Genomic DNA, 14,585 nt, shown 5'->3' on the forward strand with positions numbered 1-14,585 from the left:
GACTTCGGATAAATGTAGCAGGAGATATCGCAGTGTTGTGAATCATAACATTTGTACTTTTTAAAATATAAGACATATTGTAAAACTACACTGGAAACAGCTTTTTGTTTTTGATTTTTTTTAAAGAACTTTGTTTACAACATTGTCACCAAACAACAGCGACATGACAATTACCCATTTTATATATTTAACTGATACGGTGATCAGTACACTGATAAAAAAAAAGTCTCAATATAAAAATGTCATACATTGAGATATTAAAGCAGAATAATGCTCTAGTATAATGCTCTAGTATTGAGAAAAACAAACATATATAATATTGATAATACATTTAAGCACAATGAAATGAAAGCACTTTTCTTTTGAAATCTTTACTGGAAAATGCAGTAGATCACTCCACCACTACAGTGTAAATTGTTATAAACACACATCCTGTTTGCATTATAGAACAAAAACGTCATTTCCCATAATGCAGCGAGTGCGGTCACACAAATCACACAAAGCGGGAAGACGTCTACGTTAAAAACAGCAATATTATACTATCTTGCAGTAGTATTATATTCCTGGTTTCACACATTAACCTCAGTGCACTTTCACCATAGAAATTGAATTTGAAACTTGATTAAATAATAACTTATTAAGATTAATATTAATAATATATTAACAGTATGGAGCTCTTCTGGTGACATTCAGGAAACAAAATGTGTATTTAAATTTTTTAATTGGTGTAAAAGTTTTTTAAAAATCTATTTATCAATACATTTAAGACGTTTAGTATTAATTTTTCGACGCCCACCCTTCGTCTCGGCCACGTGATCTTACGTCCTTAACATGCGACTGTTTGCGGCCACAAGCTGTCAGTGTGGGGGCGAAGGACACAGATATGGTTAAAGCTCAAGTGCCTCAGATTTATTCGTGACTATCATTTTTGTCCAGTTTTCAAGTGAGACGCAGAACGACGCACTTGTCGGTGCGGTACGACCCTGTGTCCACGGTCAGGACGTGATTCTGATTATTCCGAGGAAGTAACGCGATGAGAAGAGCTGGAAACTCGGCACACGAACAACAAACTGGTTGTTGAATAGATTCCGCCCGAGCGACCTTCCACTTTGCTGCATTTGCGCCTCTTGCAGTTTTCATTCGTCTTGTGAGTATGTCCTTCTAGCAGACAGCCAAGGGTGCCTGGTGTCTCCTAAATAAACCTACCCCTGGTTGCAAACCTGAACATTTGTGTTCCACTGCACATTTATTAACCATAGCTGTCACTCCAATATTAACCACCTGGAGAACACATACTGTTTGGTTTGAAAGGCCTCTGTTGTTTTAATCTAATAACCAACATGCTCTTAGGCACATGCGCATTTACAATGTTTATCCAACTTGTGCAGCCATGGATGCAGCACCTTCCTGAGCAGAAAGGATGACATCGGAGGCTGCGGTCTCCACACCTCCTGCCATAAGCAGCAGGAGCAGCAGCCCTGCCAAAAGGGACTATTACTGGCTTCGCTCTTTTATAGCTGGAGGTAGGATCAACATCAGAAAAGTCATCCATCCTACTGTAAATATTTCATTAGCTTCTTTCATCAAAACATTAATAGCAGCTTTTCTAAAAGAAAAATAGTGGTAAACGTTTTTTTTGTTTGTTTTTTCTTTTTACCTGCACTGCCTTGAACCATATGCAATGAGAAATATAATACGTTGGCCAAGGATTTTGCAAGCGAGAGTAATGTGCCTCTAGATTCTTAGGCCAAAAATGTATATTAGTTAATTCTGCCCAGATGTAAAATATATGTGATGGTGTTTAATATATTCTCTGTTTTGAAGATGATCAGGTGTGATTAGGCCCTTTGAGACTCTAAAGCTAATTAAACTATAGGAGTTCATGTTTCAGCTGAAATTGATGTAGAGCTTAATGGAGATAAAAGGAAACAGCTGTTCGGATTTTTTTCTGTCTCTCTTTAACCTGCTTTCCTTTTTTTCCCCCCACCACTCCTCTCAGTTATTAGCAGGAGATGATGCTGATTTTGAGAGGGACCAACAAAACAAGGCTCACTAGATATTTATTGTTGAATGCGTTAGTCATGTGTTTGATTAGTCATATATGTTTTTCTTTAGGGGTGGCAGGATGCTGTGCCAAGACTACCATCGCTCCTTTGGACAGAGTCAAGATTCTGCTTCAAGCGCAGAACCCCCATTACAAACATCTGGGTAAAACATCAGCAGCCAAACATGGAACACTAATAAGCTTTCACACATCTGTGCCACATGGGTGAAATGGTTGATCTGTCTTCGCAGGAGTGTTTTCCACTCTCAGAGCTGTTCCAAAGAAAGAAGGCTTCCTTGGTTTGTACAAGGGTAATGGAGCAATGATGGTCAGGATATTTCCTTATGGAGCCATCCAATTCATGGCCTTTGACAATTATAAAAAGGTGAAGTACTTTATAGTGGAATAAAACTGTTTAAGGGCACTGTTGCCCAATGTAACGTGTTACTGGTAGTAAAAACCAATGACAGGGAAATATAATATATTATGCTTTTATTATACGTGTATGTGTATTTTGCCATGATGACATTTTTCTATGCAGTTGAGGTAAAATACAGTTAAAACACCTGTGCATTGGTTTTACTGGTTACTCTAATGACCTTTGTTTCTTCTCTGCTGATGCTGATAATATTCTCTTTACAGCTGCTTAGTAATCAGATTGGGATCTCTGGACACATCCACCGCCTCATGGCAGGATCTATGGCAGGTAATTTAGCTTTCAAACCAACCGGACTTTTTCAGTCAGTGCCAGGTGAATATTATGTACTGTACCAGCAACCTCTTATTTTGTTTTCTTTAATTAACGGTGTTACTGCTCTTGAATCATTGACTGTGTTTACCTTTGTCACATCAGCACAAATTTCTTATAATGTGACTATATACTGCATCACCAAAGAAGGGTCACACCTTAAAAACAGCTGATTCTTGTTTGTTTTGAAGGGATGACTGCAGTGATATGCACCTACCCTCTGGATGTGGTGCGAGCCAGACTGGCCTTCCAGGTGAAAGGAGAGCATCGCTACACTGGAATTGTCAATGCCTTCCACACAATCTACAATAAGGTGATGATTAATATTCTCCAACAAACAACAGTCTCCACAAACATAGCAAATGCAGCAGTTTGTCAAGAAATGCATGAAAATCAAATGCGTTTCTCATTGTGTCTTTTGTAAAGGAGGGCGGCTTTCAGGGATTCTACAGAGGACTTACTCCAACACTTATTGGAATGGCTCCTTATGCAGGTGGTTATTGAGCTTATATTTTATTCCTGTTCAAGATCATTGCAGACATTGTGCTGAATGAAGCATCTAGTGTTCGTTGTGTGGCATTAGTGTGACAGTTTGTCTGCCACCCGCTTTTATCCTCCAGGTTTCTCATTCTTCACCTTTGGCACCCTGAAGAGCCTGGGCTTGAAACATTTCCCAGAGCTGCTAGGACGCCCCTCCTCAGACAACCCTGATGTCCTTGTTCTGAAAACTCACGTCAACCTGCTCTGTGGAGGGGTTGCTGGTGCCATCGCTCAGACTATATCGTAAGTGGTGTAGGCAGGCAGCCAACAAGCCTCAAGCTGGAGACTCATATAAAAAAGCGTGCTGACAGCGTGACTGGTTAATTTGTGGTTGTTATTGATTACACTGATTTATTTTTTTTTGTTGATATTTTTCTTCTCACTAGCTACCCTTTGGATGTGGCTAGGAGAAGAATGCAGCTAGGCGCTGTGCTTCCTGACTCTGAGAAATGTTTGTAAGTAGTGTTCCTATTCTCCTATTATTTTGTTATACCATTATGCACTGCTGTACATTATACCTGTCAGGGTTTTGCAATGAACTGCTACAGTACAGATAATGCTTTGAAAGAGAAATGAATGAGAAATAACGATAACAGTGCAGTGTTAAGCTGATGGTAATAAAGTTATTCTGAGGGCAGTAAGACAACACAGTACTGATGAACTTCATCATTTCATAAGTAATAGGTTTTTCGCTCATGTAGCAAAAGAATAATTGCTGCTGAAGTTTGTTATGAAGAAGTCATTAATATAGCTCTAATTGGGGAACTTGTTTAATAATGATCCTGTTAACAGCAGCCTCGGGCTAGATGAGCTCTAATAATGTTTGGTCCTGGTTTCTGTCTTCCTCTCTGTTGCTAGGGATCTTTTTTTTTTTTTTTTTTTTTTTTGTCTAATCAGAAAAAGCACAAGGAGCTGTGGTTGATATATTTAATGTTTTGAACACAAACTGGGGAGTTTCCTCTTAAGAGGCCTGGTTTGATAAGCAGAGTTTTATCATTACACAAGGAGGGAAAATTCCAGAGGTTGGATGGCTGTTTACATTAGATAATATATTAAGGCCTGTCACTTTAAGGAGTGTAGTAACAACTGAGCCATAAAACTACAGCTGCATGTCATTCATAGCTGCTCAGCGTTACATAATACATGTTCAAATCCTGCTCATTGTCCTTTTTTTTTTTATCTAAAGAATGCATTCACGAGATAATTTGTCTGCTACCAAAAACAAGTCTTAGGTGTTAATATGGCTGATATTAATCAACATCAAATAATCTGAATAATAACAAATAATAGTTTAAACCTGCGTTATTTTTTGTCTCGCATCTGAACAGATCACTGAGCACGACCTTGAAGTATGTGTACAAGGAGTATGGGATAAAGAAGGGACTCTACCGAGGACTCTCTCTCAACTACATCCGCTGTGTCCCCTCTCAGGCCATGGCCTTCACCACCTATGAGTTCATGAAGCAGGTCCTTCACCTGAATTAGCTGCTGTTTTTATACCTTCCAAGTCGTCACCTGGGGCTGTACGTTCTGAGCCATTAAGCAGCTCGACCTTAGTGCTTCCTTCACAGTGATTGGAGGCTCACTCGCTAAGTCTTAAACTCTTCTTGCTTGTCTTCACTAACGCACCAGGGAAGTCGGCTTGTGCTAAAAGGGGACACTGGATGTCAGACACTAAGGCGCTCCATGTCTGTCCTGTTTCCTTTCCTCTCAATTGCAGCTTTCATGGTTCACTGCCACTAAAGAGATGATTTACACAGTCACAGGAGAACTCTCTTATGTGTGTCTCAGCAGCTGTAGCGGGACAGGAGCACCTTGGGTCTGGCTCGGCTGGCTGGATGGTTTGGGAGCAATGATATTCTTTATAACAGTGTTGTTGGCAGCACCACAGCAACCCTCTCATTGTGTAACAGCACCCTCATTCACTCAGCAAACACAGATGTCCACATACTCCCTAATGTTTATTTTATGGCCTGGTTTTAAGATGGATACCAGCCTAAAAAGATAAACCTAATTTATTAAACATAATTACGTTTCCATCAGTTTGTTGAAAATGGAAAATAAAAATGTTGCGATGTGCATTTACTCAGATAGCACATCATCCCTAAAAACCTAAATCTTTTTTTTTTTCACTGCTTTCACTATTGTTGAAGAGTGAGTGGAATTATTATTATTATTATTATTAAAAATAATAATTCAGTGCTTAGTGTGTCTTTACAATTGTGCTGCGGTAACTTTAAGAGAAGTTGCTGTTTGTGCATCTTTCCCTTTGTCTTCTACACAAGTCTAAAATGAATATAACACAGTTCACCTGTACATTTTTTTTTAAGATGCATTGACCTGTTGGTGCATGATTTTTGTTTAAGACAACTTTGCTTTTTATTGCCAAACCTTAAATAGAGCATTTACTGTTTAATTTTTTTTTTTTTTTTTGTCTGAAAAATCTCGATTAATGTGCACTTAGATGTTTAATGTGTAATGTTAATAATATTGACTTATGTGCAGCCACCACCCCCTCAGCTATGAGCAGGTATTTTGGGCTGCAGGTCTGATGTGCGTAGGGACACATTTGACAGAAGGGACTCAGGAACATTTTGTACTTTATGACTGTCGCTCTTTGTTCATGTTTTTAATTATTTAAGACCCGTTGCCACTGGGTGGCAGCACTGAATATATATTGTATTGTTTACCATCAGAGCAGGTAACAACATACACATTTCATACATTTTCAAATACATGTCTGATAAAGAATCAAAATGTATGTAGTGATTTTTTTTTTTTTTTTTTTTTTTAACCCACTTCAGCCAAAATTTACTACTCACTTGAGCTACAGTATAGCTGTTTCCAAAACTAGTCACTGTATAAAAGTGTTGGTTAATTACCTTTGAGCTCAGGCACACTGTAAAGCTTCAAAGTCACTACCAATGTTTGTGTGAGCCTTATTAGTTTGTTGTACAAGCATCCTCCTTTTTGCAGCCCCTTGCCTTCTTCTGCATTTGACGTCTTACTTCTCCAAAGTGGTTAATGTGTAGGCATTCAAACAGTTGAACACAGGTATGAAGAGAGAAAGAGGAACACTGGGGGAAAAAAATCAGATGAGGGGTTGGAAAGCATCTACGGTCACAGGATGTCATAGATGCAAGGGTGATGGGGGGGCGTGTGAATATGTTCTAAAGCCATAGTATACCAAGAATTTAAACAGACTACTGAACACCTTGAAAGTTGTTTACTGTGGAGGAAGTAGAGGAAACAGGGTGTTAAAAAGGTGTCGGTCACCTCTTTATGGGTCCACATAATCGTTGCCATAAATCAGCAGGTAGAAAAATGCTTAGCAAGACCTACAAACTTTTCAAACAACCAATTGCAAAATAAGAAAAGACATTTTGATGCATGTTGCACTGTTGAAACTACTGAGTAATATAGACATTGAAATACAAATGTTTTGACTGTGTTCAGCTGCAATGTGTTTTTGTCTAATTCATTTGAAAGAAGCCTGCTCAGTCCTAAATATCTAAAAATATCTGAGCGGTAATATCAATGGCCCTTGAAAAGGGCAAGTAAGGATGAGAGTTACATGGAACTGTTGATTGAATAAATGGGCCATATCCCACTGGGCCCACCTGCCTGTGCTTAAAAGTGTAATAACACACTGCCACGACTGATGGTGGCAGCAGTAATTTGGCTTTTTTCAGACATCTGCAGTACTGCTGCGTAATAACGCTTTCATGTCCTGCTGCCACTTTGATTTTCCATGGTTGGATTCAATTACAGCCCCAACTGCAGATTGAGATTGAAGTTAGGCCAATTGGTGACTCTAAATTGTGTGTAGGTGTGCATTTGCTTACTTGTCAGCCCTGAGATGAACTGCCGCTCTGTTCACGGTTTACCCCACCTCTCGTCCAGTAGCAGCTGGGATTGACTCCAACCTCCATTACCCTGTATAGGAATAAGAGAAATAATGGATAAATGATTGGATTCATTCAAATACGTGGTCTTTCAATGTTACTGTAGTTTGGTAGTTCTACAAAGCATCAATCATTCAAGAGCAGATCACCTTTGTTCATGCTGCTCACTGCAACAGATAATTATGTAACACAATAAATATTCAGATAATTATATGTACAATAGCATACTACAGTACTTTAAAAGTAAATACAGTTTTAATGATGACTGAACAAAGAAAATGCCTTTTCTATTTTTTGATCATTTTATTTTCTCCCTTTATATCCTTTCAGTTTTGCCTGCCTTGCTTTTTATAACTAGAATTACATTACAAGCCATTTTCTTAAAATTATGCCAAGACTTGTTTCTTCATTTTGATTTTAAATGTGAGCTTCTGAAAGACCTTGTACTGTATTGTCATACTAGTACTGCCTTTTTTTAAATTGAAGGAGAAGAGGAAGTTGCTGACTTGGGTGTGTTTTAATGCTTTTAGGAAAAAAAAGTTTGTTAGTCCAGCTAGTGTTAATTAGTTTTTTCTGCTTTGAGTTTCACACGTACTGATCCCTGTTAGGGTTGGTGTAACACTTTTGCCTATAAAACGATAAGAGGGACCTGAAAACATTTGCATTTGTGTCAGTCAAAGAGTAACACATGAGCTGTTGTTGTCCAATGTCATATACCGATTTGACTTGTAAATGTGCGTAAACATGTACATTCATATGTTCCTTTGGTGCATTTCATTTACACATCATTGGTTAAATATAGTTCAAATTAAAACTGTTTTTGGCTGAAATGCAGGATCTTATTGTGTTTTGCTTTTATAAAACACTTAGAGAAAAGAGAAAGGAAATACATTTGACATCAACTGAAATAAGACGCCTTTTTCCGTACCCACATCCATGTTTGTCATCCCTGCTGGAAATCAATAACGCATCAAGGAAGGTCATTCATATTACACTGACCTCATTATCATTGTCAGGGTGGATATCTGTCATATCGCTGAGCAGAGAGAGAGCCTATCTGAATTCTGCACCTCCCTCCTTTGGTTGATTACAGTTATTTTTTTTTTGTTTGTGGCATTTATGCAAGAGAAGTGTGGAGAAGTGAGAAGTATACATCAGTGTTCAGAAACACAGTTTTAAGCAAGACGGGGAAACTTACTGCTGCTACAAACTTGATGTGATCTTTTTGAGGGTGGTGGTGGGATCGCTTTTCGGCAGGTTTCTTCATCTTCAAAGGGCGTTTGAATATTTTCGCAGCTCTGCTCATCCTGTGTGACCACCATGCCTGCTTACACAGTTACTGTTGCCACAGGGTACCAGTGGTTTGCAGGGACAGATGACTATATTTACATCACACTTGTCGGCACAGAGCAATGCAGCGAGAGAACATTGCTGGATAAACCCTTGTACAATGACTTTGAGAGGGGGGCGGTAAGTGATTGCACTGTTACAGAGATGTAGGGACATCATCTTCGAGTGAACTGTCAAATTTCCCTATGAAAAGCAGCAAATTGATGTTTTGACCTGTTTTGATCTGATGTGTTTTCTACATACAGCTTTATTTTGGATTTTTAGTGTAATGTGTTTCAACTTATCAATACACACCTAACACCTATTTCAGTAAAATTAACATTTTTGCAGCACATACATTTTACTTAGCAGCTAACTGAATTGCAGGTGGACTCCTATGACATAAGAGTTGGGGAGGATCTGGGTGACATTGTGTTGGTGAAGATTGAAAAGAAGAAATACTGGGTGCTGGATGATTGGTACTGCAGGTACATCACCGTCAAGACCCCATCTGGAGACTATGTGGAGTTCCCTTGCTTTCGCTGGCTGGTGAATGACAAGGAAGTGGTGCTGCGGGATGGACAAGGTAGTCATCAGTTCATTTGTTTGTTTCACTGTTCGATCCCGTGTGTTTTTTAAATATGCAGCAAAAAACCACAAGCTAAATAAACAAGCCAATCTGTCCCCCCCTTTGGTTTGGGTCTGTAGCACATTTGCCTCAGGATGATAAGTCCAGCCTGGTCAAACAGCACAGACAGAAAGAACTGGATTTCAGGAGGAAGACCTACAGGTAAGTTCACACACGGCTTACTGTTGTATATTGTATTAGAGTGAGGCTGCTCAGTAACAAGTCTGTTGTCTTTTATAGATGGAAGGAGTGGCAGCCAGGTTTTCCTATGAGCATAGATGCTAACAGACACAAGGATTTGCCCCGGGACATCCAGTTTGACAGTGAGAAGGGAGTGGACTTTGTACTGAACTACACTAAGGCGTACGTGCTCCCTCTTGCAGCCTGCTTCATTAAATTTGAACAGGTTTACAGTAGCTGTGGAGACAGTTGACACCCCTGAGGACAGAGCAGAATGAGTCAATGGAGCTTTCACCTCAGAGGTGTTTTTCAGTGTTTTTCAGTTTTTCAAATGTTTCACAATGCCATGCTCACATGTTGAGCATGGCATTGTGAAACATGTGATAACCTTGATAACCTGATAACCTTGCTTCTATTTCCTGCACTCAGGACTACCTGGAATAACAGGGGTGGTGCTGTGTATTTATCTCAAGCACATTTGCATTGTGCTTTTGTGCAGGTGTATAAGCTTACACACAGTAACACAAAACATATCCAAAACACAACATTTGCATCACGTAGTACACAGCTGGAAATTACAAAAATTTCAATATTTTGGAAAGTGAAATTGATAACATCAAGTCTGGGAACTAGAGAAGTAGTAAGATGGATAATGAATAATTTTAAGGTGTTACTGAAGTAAATTTGTGTTTATTGCTGCTTCTTGCGCTGAAAATCCTAAAATCTACACACACATGTATGATGTAACGTTTCTAGATTTCATAAAAGTGGCAGTTTTCAAATGACCTGTAAATGCATATTATTTCCTTTTTAATACAATAATGATGATGGTTATAAAAATGAGGATGATGTGATGATAAAAACGTGATTTTCCAGAATAGAGAACCTGTTTGTGAACCAGTTCATGCACATGTTCCAGTCCTCCTGGAGCGACTTTGGTGACTTTGAAAAGATCTTTGTGAGAATCAAAAATACAATCTCAGGTATATTATTATGATATTATGTTATGTTAAATTATGTTATGTTATATTACACTATTATACCATAATAATATCATATCATATCATATCCTATCATATCATCATAATTATCCAGAGTATGTGATGCAGCATTGGAAGGAGGACTTTATGTTTGGATACCAATTCCTGAATGGTTGCAACCCTGTGATGATCCAAAAATGCACCAAGCTTCCTGACAAGTTTCCTGTCACTAATGAGATGGTTTCTGTCAGTCTGGAGAGGGAGCTGAGTCTGGAGGAGGAAATAGAGGTAGATTTGATTGTTTTTTATTTCTAATGTAAAATATCTCTGTGTAGATTCTCAGTTGTCCAGGGAAAGTTATCTAGAGGTTGAGTCATGGCAACTGGACTTTCAGTTCTTTAAAGGTGAAACGTTTTACCACCCATCCAAGTGGCATCATCAGTCTGAAGACCTGAGTGAAGACCAGGTGTGAAGTGAAACCAACTCAGGGGCGTGGACTAACGACTCTCACCTGTTTTGCTTAGATCACTTAGTGAGTCTATTGGGCCCAGGATGAAGTGAAACCAACCTGGGTAATATATTTGGAGGTTCCTGTCCAGCCTCTCTCAGACTGATGAAGCCACTTGGATGGGCGGTGAAACGTTTCACCTTTAAAGAACTGAAAGTCCAGTTGCCATGACTCAACCTCTAGATGTAAAATATCAGCTTTATTTTGACAAGGATCACTTCAGATGACACATTTATAAACCGAAGTAGTGTCTCTCTTTTAGTGTCGCTCTAATTCTCCCATGAACATACACTGTAATGCAATGTTCTGGCTCCAGGCAGGTAACATCTTCATAGCAGACTACGAGATGTTAGACGGCATCAGTCCTAACAGTACAGACCCATGCACACTGCAGTACCTGGCAGCTCCGATTTGTCTGCTCTACAAGAATGATCAGAACAAGATCCTACCCATTGCCATACAGGTGCAGAGACATTGAGCAGCAGCAAGTGTTACATCATGAGTGAAGCATTTACTTTTCCAGTTGACATTTCATTATAAATCCATATTCTCCCTCACCTCCTGTCTTTCCCAGCTGGCGCAGACTCCAGGTGAAGACAACCCCATCTTCCTGCCCACCGACAGTCAGTATGACTGGCTCCTGGCTAAGATCTGGGTCCGCTCGTCCGACTTCCACTTCCACCAGACCGTCACACACTTGCTCAGGACACATCTGATCACAGAGGTGTTTGCTATTGCCATGTTCAGGCAGCTCCCTGCTGTTCACCCTGTGTACAAGGTAAAGCTCTGAGTCATGAATTGTTTTACTGATGAATTTGATTGCTTGATTGATTCATGGATTCATGTACCTTCTTCCAGCTGCTTATCCCACACATTCGTTTTACCATTGCCATCAACACCAAGGCCAGAGAGCAGCTCATCTGTGAGTGTGGCATCTTTGACAAGGTCAGTTTGAAAAGGGGGTGAGACAGAAAGTCAGAGAACTGTCTGTTTAAATTTAATGAAAGCAAGAAACAAAGAGAGAAAAGAGGAAAGGACAGAAACAAAAGAGCAGACAAACACAACAAAATGAAAAAGTTACATGATTTATATCTATTAAATGGGCCATAGTGCATTCAGTAATAAATAGCCAATCACATGCAAACATAAAGCTTGAATAGTGGCAGGAATAATGTGTGATGATACTGATTCTTTCCCATCCTCATCAAGGCAAATGCAACAGGTGGGGGAGGTCATGTCCAGCTGGTTCAAAAGGCCATGAAGTCTCTGACCTTCAGGTCTTTGTGCTTCCCTGATATGATCAAAGCCCGTGGAGTGGACAGCAAGGAGGAGCTGCCCACCTACTTCTACAGAGATGATGGCTACATGGTGTGGGAGGCAACCAAGAGGTGAGGAGAAACTCTTTGAGGGTGTGTGCAGCAGAAATACTAAAAATTTTTAAAATGGGCTTCTTTCCCTTCTTCAAAGGAAGTTACAGTTTTTTTCATTTCCCCTGTGTGTGATGTTGCCCTGTGTTCTTTCTGGCAGCTTTGTGTCTGATGTGGTGTGTATTTACTACACCGGCGATGAGAAGGTGCAGGAAGACGAAGAAATTCAGGCCTTCATTAAAGACGTGTGCAGCTTCGGGATGCAGGACTTTGATCACTGTGGTGGGTACACATTACAGACATCCTTTAATTTTTCTGTTAATGCAAAAGTGCAGTACCCAGAAATGTACCCAAAATGTTTGAAGGAGTGATACAGCTCACCAGAGGAGACAGGTACAACAGGGAACAGACGGCATTACAAATTCAGATCTGCTTTGTCATAGCCGAATGCTTTGGGGGTGAAGTTAGGAAGCCACAGGAGTCTGATGGTGTCAATGGCTGGCTGTTGTAATAACCTTCCTGCATTTCACAATTGTGCATTGTGCAAAGATACACAGCAACCTTTGCAAACAGAAAAGTGTGTATTTGTACAGATTTAAGCTCATCTATCTCTGTGCACAGAGTTTCCCAAATCTGTGAAGTCACGTGAAGATCTAATCGAATATCTGACTGTCATTGTGTTCACTGCCTCAGCCCAACACGCAGCTGTTAACTTTGGACAGGTGTGTAATACTCAGGAACTCAACATTCAGTATTTTCATTTTACAAAGCAGATTTAAAATTTAAAAAAAAAACATAAATAAACATCACATGGCCTACAGTTATATAAATTGGCCTACAGGTGTATAAATTCTTGTAGAATAGTTGACATTATGACTATCAGGTGCATCAAATAGTATGTATAAGTGCTCATATGAAAACAGTGGTGGAGGAAGTACTGATATCCTTGACTTACGTAAATGTAGTGTCAGCCCTAAGAGTAACAGAAGACCAGAGTCAAAACACTGAAGTCAGGCAAGTCCTAACTCCTGCAAGATAAAGCACAGATGTTTTGTCAGCAAAATGTACTGGTTCTGCACAAAAACATTCTTTTACAATAATGACACATTAGTGTGCTAAGAGATTAGAAGCCAAAAAGTTTGGAAACCACTGGTTTAATGTTTTAATAAAATTTATAACATTTTTAGCTGTCAGGTAGATATTGTGCAGTTAAAGTAGCAGAAAATGAATACTCAAGTATTTGACTTCAGTACAATACTGAGTAAATGTCTACATGCAAAGTGTATCTTTCTGCAGTACGACTGGTGTTCCTGGATCCCCAACGCTCCACCTACCATGCGAAGGCCCCCGCCCAACCAGAAGGGCTTGGCAGATGTGAACATGATCATTGAGAGCCTTCCTGACCGCGGACGCTCCAGCTGGCACCTCGGGGCCGTTTGGGCGCTGAGCCAGTACCAGGAAAATGAGGTACAGAAAGGGTACTACGTGTTCCAACACACAGCCAGTCTTTTGCACGCACGCACACACACGTCTCAGTACAGACAGGGTCATTTTAAGGACTAGCCAAAACAATAATAGGTTTATACAAACTATAAATTTCTTCTTTCCAAAGAATCTTCCCTCTGCATCAATGTGCTTTTCTCCTTTTGGTGTACCTCTGGACTGAATGACCCTTCTCTGTCCTTCAAGCTGTACCTGGGCATGTATCCTGATGAGCACTTCATAGAGAAGCCAGTGAAGGTGGCCATGGAGAAGTTCAGGAAGGAGCTGGCAGGTATAACCAGTTTAATCAAGACAAGGAACGAGGGAAAGAAGCTGCCATACTATAACATGTCCCCTGACAAAATCCCAAATAGTGTTGCCGTCTGAGGAGTAAAACCTGTCCAGTGAGGTTTATAATGTCTTCACCTAATATTTGACTTAATATTTAATCTTGCAAGTAGCATAATTTGGTTCTCCTGATGTTACTGAGCAATCCAAATATGCTGTTGCAAAACTCTGCTACCCGAGTGTGTGATTTTATACGTGAAAGCACCAGTTTCCAAACCTCAGCTTTGTTTCTAAACTGTTTTTGTCACCTATTAGGTGAAAATTGGTTAAAATACTCAGTCAATTAAAGTGTTTTCCTACTCGCAGTGTGTCATTTCTACCTGCAAAACAGAACATCACCCCTAAATACCAAGTCAAAATATGAAAAGATGTTAAATGAAGATTTAAAACTGAGGAGGCATTAGTATAGCATAGCATAGTAAAAACACCAAGCATTAAAAGCAATGTAATTTTTATTTGGTTCTTTTCTACATACTTTGTTCAGACATGGGAAATTAAAATCAAAACACATCAACATCTCTTTTAA

At 39.6% G+C, this 14,585-nt stretch overlaps 2 protein-coding genes and 1 long non-coding RNA gene across 4 annotated transcripts; 2 read left to right on the forward strand and 1 right to left on the reverse strand.

Annotated features, from left to right (window-relative positions):
- The first annotated feature begins 840 nt into the window (after positions 1-840).
- On the forward strand, positions 841-7,767 carry slc25a16 (solute carrier family 25 member 16). The gene is made up of 10 exons (XM_026309671.2): positions 841-1,147; positions 1,389-1,523; positions 2,116-2,208; positions 2,296-2,429; positions 2,687-2,750; positions 2,984-3,105; positions 3,219-3,285; positions 3,413-3,575; positions 3,719-3,787; positions 4,661-7,767. Exons 2-10 carry the CDS (start codon positions 1,421-1,423, stop codon positions 4,815-4,817), a joined length of 972 nt encoding a protein of 323 aa, XP_026165456.1. The 5' UTR covers positions 841-1,147; positions 1,389-1,420; the 3' UTR covers positions 4,818-7,767.
- On the reverse strand, positions 6,295-8,307 carry LOC117152727 (uncharacterized). 2 transcript variants are annotated; one of them, XR_004463227.1, is made up of 3 exons: positions 8,237-8,307; positions 7,178-7,268; positions 6,295-6,409 (listed from the first exon to the last, which is right to left on the reverse strand). It is a non-coding gene; the product is annotated as an uncharacterized LOC117152727 (long non-coding RNA). The 2 variants fall into 2 exon arrangements; XR_004463226.1 differs by having other exon boundaries at positions 8,166-8,301.
- A 72-nt stretch (positions 8,308-8,379) lies between these two features.
- alox5a (arachidonate 5-lipoxygenase a) lies at positions 8,380-14,361 on the forward strand. The gene is made up of 14 exons (XM_026309670.2): positions 8,380-8,707; positions 8,954-9,152; positions 9,275-9,356; positions 9,435-9,557; positions 10,251-10,357; positions 10,470-10,642; positions 11,179-11,325; positions 11,437-11,640; positions 11,721-11,807; positions 12,072-12,250; positions 12,390-12,511; positions 12,851-12,951; positions 13,526-13,696; positions 13,919-14,361. The coding sequence occupies exons 1-14, from the start codon at positions 8,558-8,560 to the stop codon at positions 14,096-14,098; spliced, it is 2,025 nt and encodes a 674-aa protein (XP_026165455.1). The 5' UTR covers positions 8,380-8,557; the 3' UTR covers positions 14,099-14,361.
- The last annotated feature ends 224 nt before the right edge of the window (positions 14,362-14,585 follow it).

This window comes from Mastacembelus armatus, chromosome 15, assembly GCF_900324485.2.
Source record: "Mastacembelus armatus chromosome 15, fMasArm1.2, whole genome shotgun sequence".
NCBI classification, from domain to species: domain Eukaryota; kingdom Metazoa; phylum Chordata; class Actinopteri; order Synbranchiformes; family Mastacembelidae; genus Mastacembelus; species Mastacembelus armatus.

What these genes read in the sequence shown, in the direction of transcription:
- slc25a16 (XM_026309671.2), top strand. Translation starts at nt 1,421, where the DNA reads ATGACATCGGAGGCTGCGGTCTCCACACCTCCTGCCATAAGCAGCAGG. An exon ending in CATGGCAGGATCTATGGCAG is followed by an intron (nt 2,751 to 2,983) that starts GTAATTTAGCTT and finishes TTTGTTTTGAAG; the next exon opens with GGATGACTGCAGTGATATGC. An exon ending in TCCACACAATCTACAATAAG is followed by an intron (nt 3,106 to 3,218) that starts GTGATGATTAAT and finishes TCTTTTGTAAAG; the next exon opens with GAGGGCGGCTTTCAGGGATT.
- alox5a (XM_026309670.2), top strand. Translation starts at nt 8,558, where the DNA reads ATGCCTGCTTACACAGTTACTGTTGCCACAGGGTACCAGTGGTTTGCA. An exon ending in GTGTGGGAGGCAACCAAGAG is followed by an intron (nt 12,251 to 12,389) that starts GTGAGGAGAAAC and finishes TCTTTCTGGCAG; the next exon opens with CTTTGTGTCTGATGTGGTGT. An exon ending in GCCAGTACCAGGAAAATGAG is followed by an intron (nt 13,697 to 13,918) that starts GTACAGAAAGGG and finishes CTGTCCTTCAAG; the next exon opens with CTGTACCTGGGCATGTATCC.